The 13,505-nt window shown below is 37.5% G+C and overlaps 2 protein-coding genes across 3 annotated transcripts in view; one reads left to right on the top strand and one right to left on the bottom strand.

The window, feature by feature from the left end:
- Positions 1-7,820, bottom strand: part of LOC114251535 (protein Aster-B) — a 46,453-nt gene extending 38,633 nt beyond the window's left edge. Inside the window, exons 1-2 of one of the 2 annotated variants that reach the window (XM_028185823.2) lie at positions 7,629-7,820; positions 6,180-6,302 (exon numbers count right to left, since the gene is read on the bottom strand). In XM_028185823.2, coding sequence (XP_028041624.2) covers positions 6,180-6,302; positions 7,629-7,672 — 167 coding nt within the window. In that variant the 5' untranslated portion in view covers positions 7,673-7,820. Of the gene's footprint in view, positions 1-3,629; positions 3,737-6,179; positions 6,303-7,628 lie in introns of those variants that run through there. The other variant, XM_089737568.1, reaches the window with a different exon arrangement.
- A 411-nt stretch (positions 7,821-8,231) lies between these two features.
- Positions 8,232-13,152, top strand: LOC114251520 (ribosome biogenesis protein BMS1 homolog). Its single transcript, XM_089737567.1, has 2 exons — positions 8,232-9,326; positions 10,111-13,152. The coding sequence occupies exons 1-2, from the start codon at positions 8,423-8,425 to the stop codon at positions 12,588-12,590; spliced, it is 3,384 nt and encodes a 1,127-aa protein (XP_089593693.1). The 5' UTR covers positions 8,232-8,422; the 3' UTR covers positions 12,591-13,152.
- The last annotated feature ends 353 nt before the right edge of the window (positions 13,153-13,505 follow it).

Raw genomic sequence — 13,505 nt, 5'->3', positions numbered from 1 at the left:
CACACAGCGAGCTGTTTTTTTTTATTCATCAGCTTCACCCTAACGTGTAGGTAAGCTTACGGGGCTCAAACCGGGAGAGTTGCTAACACTGGCCCTAGCAAGAGCAGTGCTTCGCAGAATCTACCACCGGATCGGAAACGCGACCCACTGAGCTGTGTCTATGGGTTAATTCACTGTCGAGATCTTCGTCGCAAGCGACGGGTTCGACGAGGACGGTGACCGGTGTTTACGAGCTGTTTACGACGCTAAATAACATACGTCAAAAATATAATAACACTGAACTACTGTCGAAATTGCCAGATTACTCTTTATCTTACAGCGCCAAATGTTTTAGGTTTAACGTAACAAAAAGTAGCACAAAGCGCACGCAAGCCGCGGTGGTCACGGTCCACTGAGTCACTGATGAAAAAACTAACTTACGACATTTGACAGTGGCATTAACACAATAAACGATTCTGTTACGTGGCGGCTCTCGTCTAGAATAATCACGAATTTTTTAATTTGAATACGAGTTTTTAACTTTCTCGATAGCGTAAAAGTTAACTCAAAATTTATATGCAGTCGGAACAGCGCCTCTAGCGGCAAACGTTCCAACTCCAACCTCAACAGTTGGAACGTTTGCCGCTATCGAGAACATTAAAAAACCCGCACTAAGCACACAGCTCCATCACGTCCATGGACTGATATTTATGCAGTATCGAATTTCAAATATCTTTGTATTGTGGGCTCACAAGAAGTCCTGCCATAAAAAAATGATTCCGTTACAAACAAACATACATGCCAAATTAATGAAAGCGTCTTAAAAAATGTTGCAGTCTTCGTCATCTTTCGTTTTTCTAGCGCAGAGTAACCACGAGTAGAACAGCACTTATATGTTAGATTATTTCAACACAATGCGAGTCTGTGACCTTGGCACGAGAATATCTCGTATTATTAATGTTTACGTTCGTTTTAAGCATTCAAGTTGATGTCGTTTCACTTAGGTCAACCATTACCTCTCACGTGTAACATCTAATAGTGCGTTAACAGTATGTTGTAGTGCGAGTTTTTTTAACTTCTCGATCGCGTGAAAGTTAACTCAAAGCATGGAGTTGGAACAGCGCCCCTAGCGGCAAACGAAAGGGAAGCTGTTCCAACTACATACAAATTTTAAATACACTGTGTAAGTGTCGGCGTCGAAAGATAAGTAAAATAACTGAAATTAGAAGAGACGCGAGAGGCACAATGTTTAAAAAAAAAATTATTACCTTGAGATTTACACCTCAAACAATAAACAATGTTTACGTACTACGATGAATTATGTATGAACCGTATAGGTATTTTTTTTTATTGCTTATATGGGCGGACGAGCTCACAGCCCACCTGGTGTTAAGTGGTTACTGGAGCCCATAGACATGTGCAATGTAAATGCGCCACCCACCTTGAGATATAAGTTCTAAGGTCTCAGTATAGTTACAACGGCTGCCCCACCCTTCAAACCGAAACGCATTACTGCTTCAAGGCAGAAATAGGCAGGGCAGTGGTACCTACCCGTGCGGACTCATAAGAGGTCCTACCACCAGCAATTACGAAAATTATAATTTTGCGGGTTTGATTTTTATTACATGATGCTATTCCTTCACCGTGGAAGTCAATCGTGAACATTTGTTAAGTACGTATTTCATTAGAGAAATTGGTACCCGCCTGCGGGATTCGAACACCGGTGCATCGCCACATACGAATGCACCGAACGTCTTATCCCTTAGGCCACGAAGACTTCAACACGGCCTTCGACTTCAAGGTAACTGATACAGTTGTTTTTACATTTAAAAAACAGCTGTTATCACGTTTTCTTTATTGCTTATACGGGTGGACGAGCTCACGGCCCACATGATGTTAACAGAGTCGTTAGACATCAAGGAAGTAAATTTCGCCAATCACCTTGCGACATGAGTTCTGATTTTCAGTTCTATAGTACAACGGTTATTTTACCTTTAAAACCGTAACGCATTACTGCTTTAGGGCAGAAATAGGCAGGCTGGTGGTCCCTATGACCGCGCTCATAAGGCGTTCTACCGATAGTTATTAACTATGCTATAAAATAATGCTTTTTAAGGGCTTGTTGGTGAGTGGCTAGGAAATATGACATCACAAAGTCATCGTGGCCTAAAGAATGAGACGCCCGGTACATTCGTATCGGGCGTTGCTACTGAGCCAGTTCACTGTTCAAATCCTGCAGGCAACTGCATAATTGACTTCATTTGACTAATGACTTCCCCAATCGTGTTATTAAAATCAACCCGCAAGAAATATAAGATATATTATTATATAAAGATACAATTTTTTAAGGTATGTTATGACCTGGTAACTAAGACCTTTAAGTCACGTCTTATTTTTATGAAAAATGATAATACAAGGATATGGAGTGAAATGAAATAAAATGAAATGAAGATGATTGATTAACTCGGATGAAATCAAATGAAATGAGATGAGATGATATGGGATGAAATATATATAATCTTAGTAAAATGGTGGTCATTTACTGAGATTTGTAAAGATATAAAGACTATCAACATTGTTCTAGCGCCAGTAACATATTTTCTTCCTCTTGAACTTTCAAAATTATCCGCTTCTTCTTTCAGTGCTTTCCTGTGCTTGTTGTGTGCCTTCTTATACAACACAAACTGTTAAACTGTTGGTGGAGTGTTTTAATTTGGGATATTTCTGGAACATCCCGGGACAACTCCGCATCTCCCGCTACACGGACCACCACATGTACATAATAATGATTACTCTAGAATTGAACCGTAGACCTCAAGTATTCAAGTGGGTCGCGACATTCACGTTGTGGTATTTATGGGTTCGAGCACTTAACATCAGCTGGGTTTCGAGCTCATTTATCCATCGTTTACAATAAATAGCTCTGGTGAGCTTGTGGAATTAGATGAAAATATAAATTTACAAGAACAAAAAAAAACACTACTTAATTTTTATACTCATTGTTACGTGCATGTTTCTAGAAAAGATAACCCACATAACCCATATGGTGGTAGGAACTCTTGCGAGTCCGCACGTAGGTAGTAGGTACCACCACCCTGCCTATTTATGCCGTGAAGCAGTAATGCGTTTCGGTTTGAAGGGTGGGGCAGCCGTTGTAACTATATTGAGAGCTTAGAACTTTTTTTTTATTGCCTTTGTAGGCAGACAAGCATACGACCCACCTGATGGTGGTTACCGTCGCCCATGGACTTCAGAAATGCCAGGGGCAGAGCCAAGCCGCCGCCTAATTTATATCAAGATCCGCCAAGATGGGTGGCGCATTTGCGTTGTAGATATCTATGGGCTCCAGTAACCACTTAACACTAGGTAGGGCTGTGAGCTCGTCCACACATCTAAGCAAAAAAAAAACTTATTCTTAAACTACATAGTAATCATTAATATCCCAAATCATCGCAAATCCCAACAAAGAGACTCTTAAGACAGAACAATAAAGCACTTTCTTATTGTTAACAGTTATGTATAGACAACAATTACCAACAATACGGATATAATCAAATCGAAGCGCTTCACAATGCCAATAACAATATCAACCCAACACTAACGAATTCATAACGCGTCCCACAAACGGTAATTTAAGTAAATTTATTTACCTCAAAATTACTTTTCCTGTATCCTCCGCGTGTGAATAATGCACCCGATAATTACACGTTTGAGTCATGTCTGTTGACCACAGAAACCGTTTGCCAACTAACTGAATTATTGATACCACATTGATAATATGTTCGATAAGATTTTAATAATAGAGATGTCGGCAAATTTTTTATTAGGTTTATTTTTAATTCTTTTTTAATCTAAAATACATAATTTATTTTGGAATATTATTTTTCGCGATTAGATTTTTGTAGACAAGCACTAGGTCTACCTGATAGTGAGTTGTTACCGTCGCCCATGGACTGCAGCAATACCAGGGGCAGAGCCAAGCCGCTACCTACCGTTAAGTACTTTCCACAAGCCTCGTTTGAAGAAGGACATGTCATAGCGCTCGGGAAACACCGTGGAGGGAGCTCATTCCAAATCTGGATGGTACGTGGCAAAAGAGATCTCTGAAAACGCACTGTGGATGAACGCAGTGGCTCCAAGTAGTATGGATGAATTCTACTCCAGTGCGATGGTAAAAACGAGGTGATGGAATCATCTCAAACAATTCCTTAGAGCACTGCTGTACTATATCACCTTATATATAAATCCTTCGAACAACAAAGGTGGCTTTGCTTTGCAAGGCTAAATCATTCGAAAAATAAAAACGGACCTAAATTAGCTCGATTTTATGTTTTCTTTATTTTGTCGAAATAAAGTAAACACAAAGATGGCATTGAAGTTGTGACGTATACAGACCGTAGTCATCTAACATCAGAGGCCAGAGGGGCCATGAGCTGATCTGATATAATTCTAGGAATCACGAAATATTATAATTATTAATTGAGCGCACACTGCACAGAGTGTTCACATATCTGCTTTATAGCTACAATCGCACAGCAGACTTCTATTAAATTTAATTGGCTATTTGAAACTGTAACAAAGCTAGTTTCGTAAGAACGATTTTTACAATGAAAATCAACTTGCGTTTGTTTAATACTTATTACGTTCGAGTGAGGCCAGTCGTACGCAACGTGTTGTATCTGTCTAATGGAGTGCTCTACTATATTAAGCATCGTAGATTTTGGCCTAGTATAAATAACTATAAGTGGAAACATGTAGAATTAACTGAATCTCGGAATCAGCCAATGAGCTATCGTACGCTGTACATTGCTGATTCGTCAATTAAGAACCTAAATATTAAGTTATGTTACATCAACCTTTTCAGGAATCTCAAGCACCTTGTAACGTAATTAATGTTTTTAAATATACTGTAATATAAAATCACGTTGTTATTTATTTTCTCACGTACTTGTATAGAACATGTACCGTACATACGATACGGTAAATGGATCAAGACCAATCAAATGATCAATCATAATGAAAGGCAAAAAACAATTTGTAGTCTTTACTTTTGGTAGGACGTGTTGTGAGTCCGCACGGATAGGTACCACCATCCTGCCTATTTCTCCCGTGAAGCAGTAATGCGTTTCGGTTTGATGGGTGGGGCAGCCGCTGTAACTATGCTGAGACCTTTGAACTCATATCTCAAGGTGGGTTTACGTTGTAGATGTTTATGGCTCCGATAACCACTTAACACCAGGTGAGCTGTGAGATCGTGCACCATCTATGCAATAAAAAAAAAGTCATCTATTTTAGATAGGTTTATCTATTTTAGTAACCGATCATAAATATCGATGCAATCGGACCTGTTATCAACCGATTCGCTATTGCACATCACTATTCATGGTTCTTTATTTGAGTTCCTTTGTCACATTTCTCAGTTTTAATTGATTAAGTGTGCAATTAAATACATTGCACGTAAAATGCTTTATGTAGGTGATATGGTATGAAACTATGGAGATGAACATTACTTATTCGATAGGCGAGAGGTAGAGTCGCTTGTATCCATTAACATTAATAGACAGGGTGGTGTCCAGCTGGAACCTAATTCGCAAACAATTGTATATACATACATAGGTTGAATTTCATTTCAACTAAAATATATCATCACGATTCTGTAATCTATATGAACATGATATCGGAAAGTAATTAATTGTGAATACCGTAGAACCTGTTAAATAACCTGTTAAATAATTGTGTGTATAATGTAATATATAATTTTAAGTTTGTTAAGGCATAGTATATTAAGTAAAAGAAGATCGTTATGTTTCGTTGGGAAACTGCGTCATAGATTGCCGAATGTTAATTGAATCTTATTTGTGAGACGCATGATCTGTTGTTAAAATCTTGAGCCTCTCAAGGGTATAAGATTCGGTAGAAAAAAAATTGTGGGCTATGATGCACCGGGTGTCTGATCCTTTAAGCCACAATGATGTTGATTATGCGATGCGTTTTAACAAAGCCAGATGGTGCTACCGTCGGACGGTAATACAAACAATCAATACACAAAGTATACATCATTGATAAAAGGATTAATTTTTCCATTGATAAAAGTGCTTCCCAATAGTAAAAATTCACTAAGCCCGTTATTAGTGCCGAGACTTAGTTGTGTCCTTGAGTAAACTTTATTAATTTATAATTATAATTATTATTAAACTCACTTGCTGTCCTGTATGAGTTGGGACGTGTGCTGCGATATCACTCCAGAAAAGTTCAGAGCTTGACTGATACTCTGCCCTATTGCGTCTTGTGAAGATAGAACCAGGTTTTCCACAGATTTTCGCCTGAATTACAACAAAAATAATTAATGAAGCTATTTTGGTTACTAAAACTCAGAGATATCATAACATGATTTACATGATGGCATACGTAGTGTAGTTTCAAAAAATATCCAATTTTAAAATTATCCTTATTAATAAATAAGTAAGGGAAACTACATAAATCATCACTTTCCTTTAATTAATATTTTCTTTTTGTCCTCAAAAACTTGGGATAGATAGCAATTTATAATTTTCTTCAAGGTGATGTTGATGATGAGTTCGCTTTACTTTTTCGATTGGTGAGTGATGACAATAATTATTGGTGCAATCATAGTCATGAGGTACATCATGAACACTATTTTATAATAACTATCATAAATTTCCCTCTATGTATGGCCAGCAATGGCAACACATCTGATCACATCTGCTATTGAAGAACATCATAGGGGCTACAGGTTCTCAGGCCCTCAAGTTACTGGGGTTACCATCTTGAAGACACCAGAAAGATTTTAGATGAGTTGAGATAGTCTCTTTCCTTGTTAGCTTTCCCACCAAAGTAAAAAACAGTTTGAGCCTATGAGATGCAAAAAATGAGATTTTAAAAATATAAAAAAGTCAACAATACAATGCATCTTGAAGAATTACTAACAAGACAGACCAAGTCAATACCGTCTCAAAAATTCTAATTGTGACATTTTTTGGGAAAAGTTCCACTTAGATATCAGTGTAACCAATCAGAATGAAGAACTTGACTTTCAGTAATAAAAGGAAAGATTCTTGAATATGTACTGTAGTATAACTTCAAAAATAATATTGGAAGAAGAAAGAACATTCAAACAATAAGTTTTCAAATTTTTACAATTGCTATTATCTAAATATCAGCTTATTTTCATTCCAAAATATTTTTCTTCCTAACATTTATTAACTAAAGCAACATATCACAATAAAAAAAACAATTCTAGTTTTAATTAAACATGCGACTACAATAAAAAAGCGCAGATTATGTTAAGACATTCAGCTATTAAATCAACCATTTGTAAATCTAGAATTACAACAACATATATATAATTTTTTGCGAGTTTTTTTCTTTCATATCAACATTTTCCACATTAATTAGCTATGATGATTGTTATGGATTCAATATATTGCTGCACGCATGTGAAGAGTGGCGAATTTTCGAGATCACATCAGTTTCGGTTAGACGCCGGAGATCAGTGAACTTGAGTTAGAAACCAGTTCGCGACACAATACAAAGGTTGCAATGAAAAATAAACAAGACAATCTAACAAGCCCACCAGCATAACTACGTGCTGTGTCTATAATTAGTGAAAATACGTCAAAAGTACTAACATTTGTATTGTTATATTTCGACTTTCTACCTCCGAGGAAGACATGTTTAGACACAGTCCTGTTTCCACTTACGGACTCGCGACAAGCGAACGTTTGTTAACTAAAAGGTTTTTTGCTTTCATCATCCGCCTATTGAGCTTTTTTGCACAAAAACACGAAATTGAAAACCAAGACTGAAAAGTGAAACTTCAGCATGACATATGACAGCTGTGTATAGGAGTAGTTGTTTTATTTTTCGAACTAAAAGGCAAAGATGTCATATCATACACCCTAATCTTTTATGTTATATTTTTTATATATAAAAAATGATTTTGACGTGAAATGAGATGAGATGAGATGATATGGGATGAAATATAATCCCAGTAAAATAATGACCATTTACTGAGACTTTTCGGAGGAGGAGAAGCTACGTCTAGCGTCTTTGTTTTATTTTCCCACATTTGTGCACTTTAGCCATTTGGGTTTTAAAGTAAGTGTTAAAATCTAATAATGGTTCATTATTACTGAAAATGACATAGTTTTACAGGTTTAATCAAGAACCATTAAAGTCTCAGCCAATTTAACTGAAGTTTATTTTTACAGGTGCGAGAAACAATTAGGGAGATATAAAGTTGAGTAGGTAAACAGTGGTTGAAAGCAATGTCTCAAAAAAAAAAAGTTTGACGTTGACTTTTAACACGTGAACCATAACTTCATTTTTCGAAAACATGTCTAATATTTGGCTACAAATGCACTTGGAAAGAGCATGGGAATAAAATCGGTATTCTTAAATGTAAATAAAAGTACCAACAGAAATGGCAGACGAAACAGTTTTCGATAAGAAAAAATCGCATCATGCAAAACGCGCTGGGCGTAAAGTCGAGAAGAAGAAGAACAAGAATAAAATAGACCAATCTAACCTAAGCGCTCGTCAGCGAAATCCTAAAGCTTTCGCCATCCAAAATGCTGTACGAGCTGAAAGACAATTCCGTCGGCGTGAAGACGTTATCTCCAAAAAACAGCACATCCCCCAAGTAGACAAGACGCCGCTGGAACCGCCTCCAGTTGTGGTCGCTATCGTAGGGCCACCGCGCGTCGGTAAGACTACACTCATAAACAACTTGATTAAAAGCTTCATAAAAACAAATGTAACCAACACCGACGGTCCCATTACTATCGTCACGTCTAAAAAGCGCAGGATAACGTTGATAGAATGCAATAATGATGTAAATTCAATGATAGACATAGCCAAATGCGCTGATCTAGTGCTGCTCCTATGCGATGCTAGTTTTGGTTTCGAGATGGAGATATTCGAGTTCTTAAACATATGTCAGGTGCATGGAATGCCCAAGATAATGGGTGTGTTGACACATCTCGACATGATAAAGAACGCAAAGACATTAAAAACAACAAAGAAAACTCTAAAACACAGGTTTTGGACAGAAGTCCATCCTGGAGCCAAGCTGTTTTACCTCTCTGGTATAATCCATGGAGAATATCTGAGGAATGAAATAAAAAATCTTTCAAGATTTATCTCGGTAATGAAGTTCAGGCCTTTAAGCTGGAGAATGACCCATTCATATGTATTAGCTGATAGATTAGAAGATATAACAAGTCAGGAGGCAATAAGAAAAGATCCAAAAGTGAATAGAGATGTGGTGCTGTATGGCTACGTACGGGGTGTTCCCTTGATGAAAGAAAGCATGGTACATATTGCTGGTAAGTTTGTATAAATTAAACTCATCTTATATGAAATTATTAAAAAAAGCCTAAGAAATATAAATAAACCATTCTGTTACGACTTATATCCATTAGTTTACTTATTTATTATTATGTACAACACTATTACAGTTGTATTTGTGTATGTCTATTGGGACTTTATTCTGCAAAATGGTCCAGTGTTTTGCATCAATACACAAAACTATTTATTTCTATTGTTGTGTAGGTGCTATGGTCATTAATTTAATTTAAAAATGTGTTTTTACATGTAATGTTTTCTTAAATTTCAAAATTCTAAACTGTATTTTGAAACGTTAAGATTTTTGAGATATAAAAACAATGTTCACGATCGTGATCATGATGTGAAATTATCTTGACAAATCACTATGAAACTATTATATGGTTTAATCTTATTCATCATTTTTATTTTGTTGATAGGTGATCGTTTATCTTTTAAATACATTTAAAAAACCCCACTAAAACAATTTAGGAAGATTTAAAAAAAACATAAAACTGAAAATTATCTTGTGATTAGGTTGTAATATACAAAATATCACATTTTGATTGTAAAAATTACATTATAATATTAACATTGCTTAATAAAAGCTATAATTTACTAAATGAAGTAGTACTACTATTCTTTTAACCTTGCAACAGGTCTATTGAAAGGTCAAGAGAACCCTTCCAACTCTAGATTTAGTGATTTTTTTTAATCAATCTAGTTCGAATTAATTTAAATTATTAGAAATAAAAACTCAATTGTATTATAATGTGTTCATTTCAGGTGTTGGTGACATGAAGATCAGTGAATTGTCATATTTACCTGATCCTTGCCCTCTACCAGGCAGTGAAAAAAAACGGCACTTAATGGAGAGAGAAAGACAAATCTATGCGCCATTCGCAGGAGTTGGCGGCATCGTATACGACAAGGATGCAGTATATATAGAACTGAAGGGCTCCCATTCACATAAACATGAAGATGAAGAGACAAATGAGAAGAAGGAGTTGCTGAAAAATGTTGTTGAAACTAAGGAAACTGTGGATGAACAGATGCAGGAATCTGGGCTTAAACTATTCAGTGGAGGGGCTGTTATTTATCCTGATATGATGAAGGACGATGAATATTTACAGCATAACAAGAAGAATGATGAGTCTGAATCAGAAGCTGATTTAAGTGATTCAGATAATGATAGTGGGATAGAACAGAGTGCGAAACACGAAAAAACCAAGCTGCCCTGGGATAATGAATCTCAGTCTGAAGAGGAAGACATTCAAGGTATAGATGCAGAAAACAAGGATGGCGATGAAAGTTTGGAATCCGATGAAGAAGTGGATAATGATGAAAAATTTGATACTAAATGGAAAGAGAAGTTAAGTGAAAAAGCCACTGAAGCATACTTTGAGAGACAAAAAACTTCAAAAAATATTATGAAACTTGTGTATGGAGGTTTTGAGATTGGTCACAAAACTATAGATCAGAATGAAGAAAAGGATAACAGTACTGATGACGAGGAGATCGGAGGCTTATTCAAGAAAGTTACAGATACTCAGAAGAAAAAACATAAAGAAAAAGAACACTTGGATCTAGATGAATGTTCATTTTTCTATGCTACAAATAAACCAAACTTAAAAGATTGGACAGCAGACTCAAATAAGACATTCTTGATTAATAGCTTTGTAACTGGAAAAAGATCAGCTGATGAGGATGCATCAGAGTTATTGAAGTTAGATGATGCTAGTGATGCTGAAGAAGATGAAGAAGTGTATGGAGATTTTGAAGATTTAGAAACTGGAGAGAAACACCAAGCTGATAAAGAGACGAAAGAAGCCAGTGGAAAACGTAAAGGTGAACCAACTAAAACAGAAATTTTGGAAAAGAAACTCAAATTGAAAGCCAAATTTGACTCGGAATATGATAACCCAGACGACCATAGAATTAAAGGCGATCATTCTTACTACGAAAATTTAAAAGCAGAAGCACTTAAGCAGTCAGAATTAAACAAATCTGTCTTTGAAAATTTGGAGCATGGTCTCAGAGTAGAAGTGGAAGGGTTTAGACCAGGACTGTACGTCAGGATGCTATTTAAAAACACGCCATCAGAGTTTGTGACGAATTTCGATGCAAGCTATCCAATATTAATAGGATCTCTGAACATGGCAGAACAAAACATAGGTTTCGTGTCCTGCAAAGTAAAAAAACATCGATGGTTCAAGAAAATTTTAAAAACAAATGATCCTCTTATTATATCTTTGGGTTGGAGAAGATTCCAGACTCTGCCAATCTATTCTAAAATTGAAGACGACTTGAAGCTTAGGTATTTAAAATACACACCGGAGCATGTCACATGTAACATGCATTTTTATGGTCCCATCACTCCACAGAACACTGGATTCCTAGCGTTACAAAGTGTTAACAATAACACAGACGAGATAAAACAAGTGGGATTCAGAATAGCAGCTACGGGAAGCGTTAACGAGATCAATAAATCAACTCAAATTGTAAAGAAACTTAAGTTAGTCGGTACTCCATTGAAGATATATAAGAAAACTGCATTCATCAAGGACATGTTCACTAGTACACTGGAAGTTGCGAAGTTCGAGGGAGCCAGGATCAAAACGGTATCCGGTATCAGAGGACAGATCAAGAAGGCGTTAAGCAAACCCGAAGGCGCGTTCCGGGCGACGTTCGAAGACAAAATACTCATGAGCGACATCGTATTCTGCAGGACCTGGTTCAAAGTGGACGTAACCAGATTCTATGCGCCAGTCGTGAACCTCCTGCTGCCGCCTGGCGACAAGAACGCGTGGCAGGGCATGAAAACTAAAGGACAGCTCAAACGAGAAAGAAACATTAAGAGTGACGCTACCAGAGACTCCATGTACACAGAAATACAGAGAGGTCCCAAAGTGTTCAAGCCATTAGTTATACCAAAAGCCCTCCAAAAAGGTCTACCGTACCGATTCAAACCAAAAGAGAAAGCCACAACACTTTCCGGGAATAATCCAAAAGATAAGTTTAAGGGCCGGGTGGCCGTCGTGAAGAGCCCCCACGAGCAGCAAGTGGCCAACGTCATGAAAATGCTGAAGACCAATTATCAGAAGAAGAAAGCGACCCAACGAGCGGCGACCGTAGACCGACTCCGCGCGCACAAGAAACTACAAGAAGCCGAGGAGTGGAAGAAGATCAAGCGACAGAAGGAACTCAAGAAGAAAATTTGTAGGCAGATCAGTAAAATGGGCAATAAAAAGAAAGCACAAATGTGATTATGTATTTTATTTATTGACCCACATGGTAGGTAGCGCTCCAGCAGAGCCCCCACTCGTCATCATCCGCCTTGAGAAACGGTATTGTATAAGAGCAGTCTCACTAAACAGTGTCATTGTAATTCACTGTGCCGCTGCTGACGACTCTCGCAAACCTCGCCTGAGGAAGCACTTGCCGATGCTCGGGACTACCAGAACTAATTGTTGAGGCTTACGAACATAGAGCTCATTGGATGTTCACTGGTCTCCATCGCCCGTAGACTTCGGTAAGCCAAAGGCACAGTTAAATCACTGTCCTCTGCTGAAGACGTTAAGCCTGGTTAGAGGAAGGGCACGTCACGGCGTCCAGGGCTATCTGGAGCGGGGTGGCACAGGGGAGGGCACCCACGGTGGCTGCTTCCCAGAAGTTTCAAGTGTAAATAAAACAAAAAGATTTGGTGTAAATTGTATTTACCTCTTATCAATGCATAACTTGTTTAGTCATTGCATGTTTTGATAAATATTTTTACAAAGGTTACACAGTGGTACAGATTACATTGGTCAAAATAAACACAGACTACATTAACAATTTAATTTTTCAAAAAACGAGACACAGATATCCGTCCTCACTCTCGCTGAACGTGATAACATAATCACTAAACACCGCAACTCGAGGGCGAAGCTATATCGACGAGGGAAGCTTGGAATGTCACCGCGTAGGATTTATACTCAATCTATCAACACATTAACACGAAATTATATACATTTGAACATTAAAAAAAACTTTTCTTAACTATTATTTTACAATTTAACGTGAAGGTAACTCTATCTTTGGTAGCGCGAGCCGCGAGGAGCTGTTGGGGAACGACCGGGTGCACGCGCGCGCGTCTCCGCGTCTTCCAGAACAATCTTCATAACGATATCTTGTGAGCCTAC

Source organism: Bombyx mandarina, chromosome 23 (genome assembly GCF_030267445.1).
Source record: "Bombyx mandarina strain Sakado chromosome 23, ASM3026744v2".
Classification (NCBI taxonomy): domain Eukaryota; kingdom Metazoa; phylum Arthropoda; class Insecta; order Lepidoptera; family Bombycidae; genus Bombyx; species Bombyx mandarina.
The sequence above is the reverse complement of the archived record's forward strand: the minus strand, read 5'-3'. Positions and strand labels throughout refer to the sequence as shown.

Excerpts from the sequence above, each read along its gene's own strand:
- LOC114251520 (XM_089737567.1), top strand. The coding sequence starts at position 8,423 with ATGGCAGACGAAACAGTTTTCGATAAGAAAAAATCGCATCATGCAAAA. Across the intron at positions 9,327-10,110 it reads AAGCATGGTACATATTGCTG|GTGTTGGTGACATGAAGATC; the intron begins GTAAGTTTGTAT and ends TGTTCATTTCAG.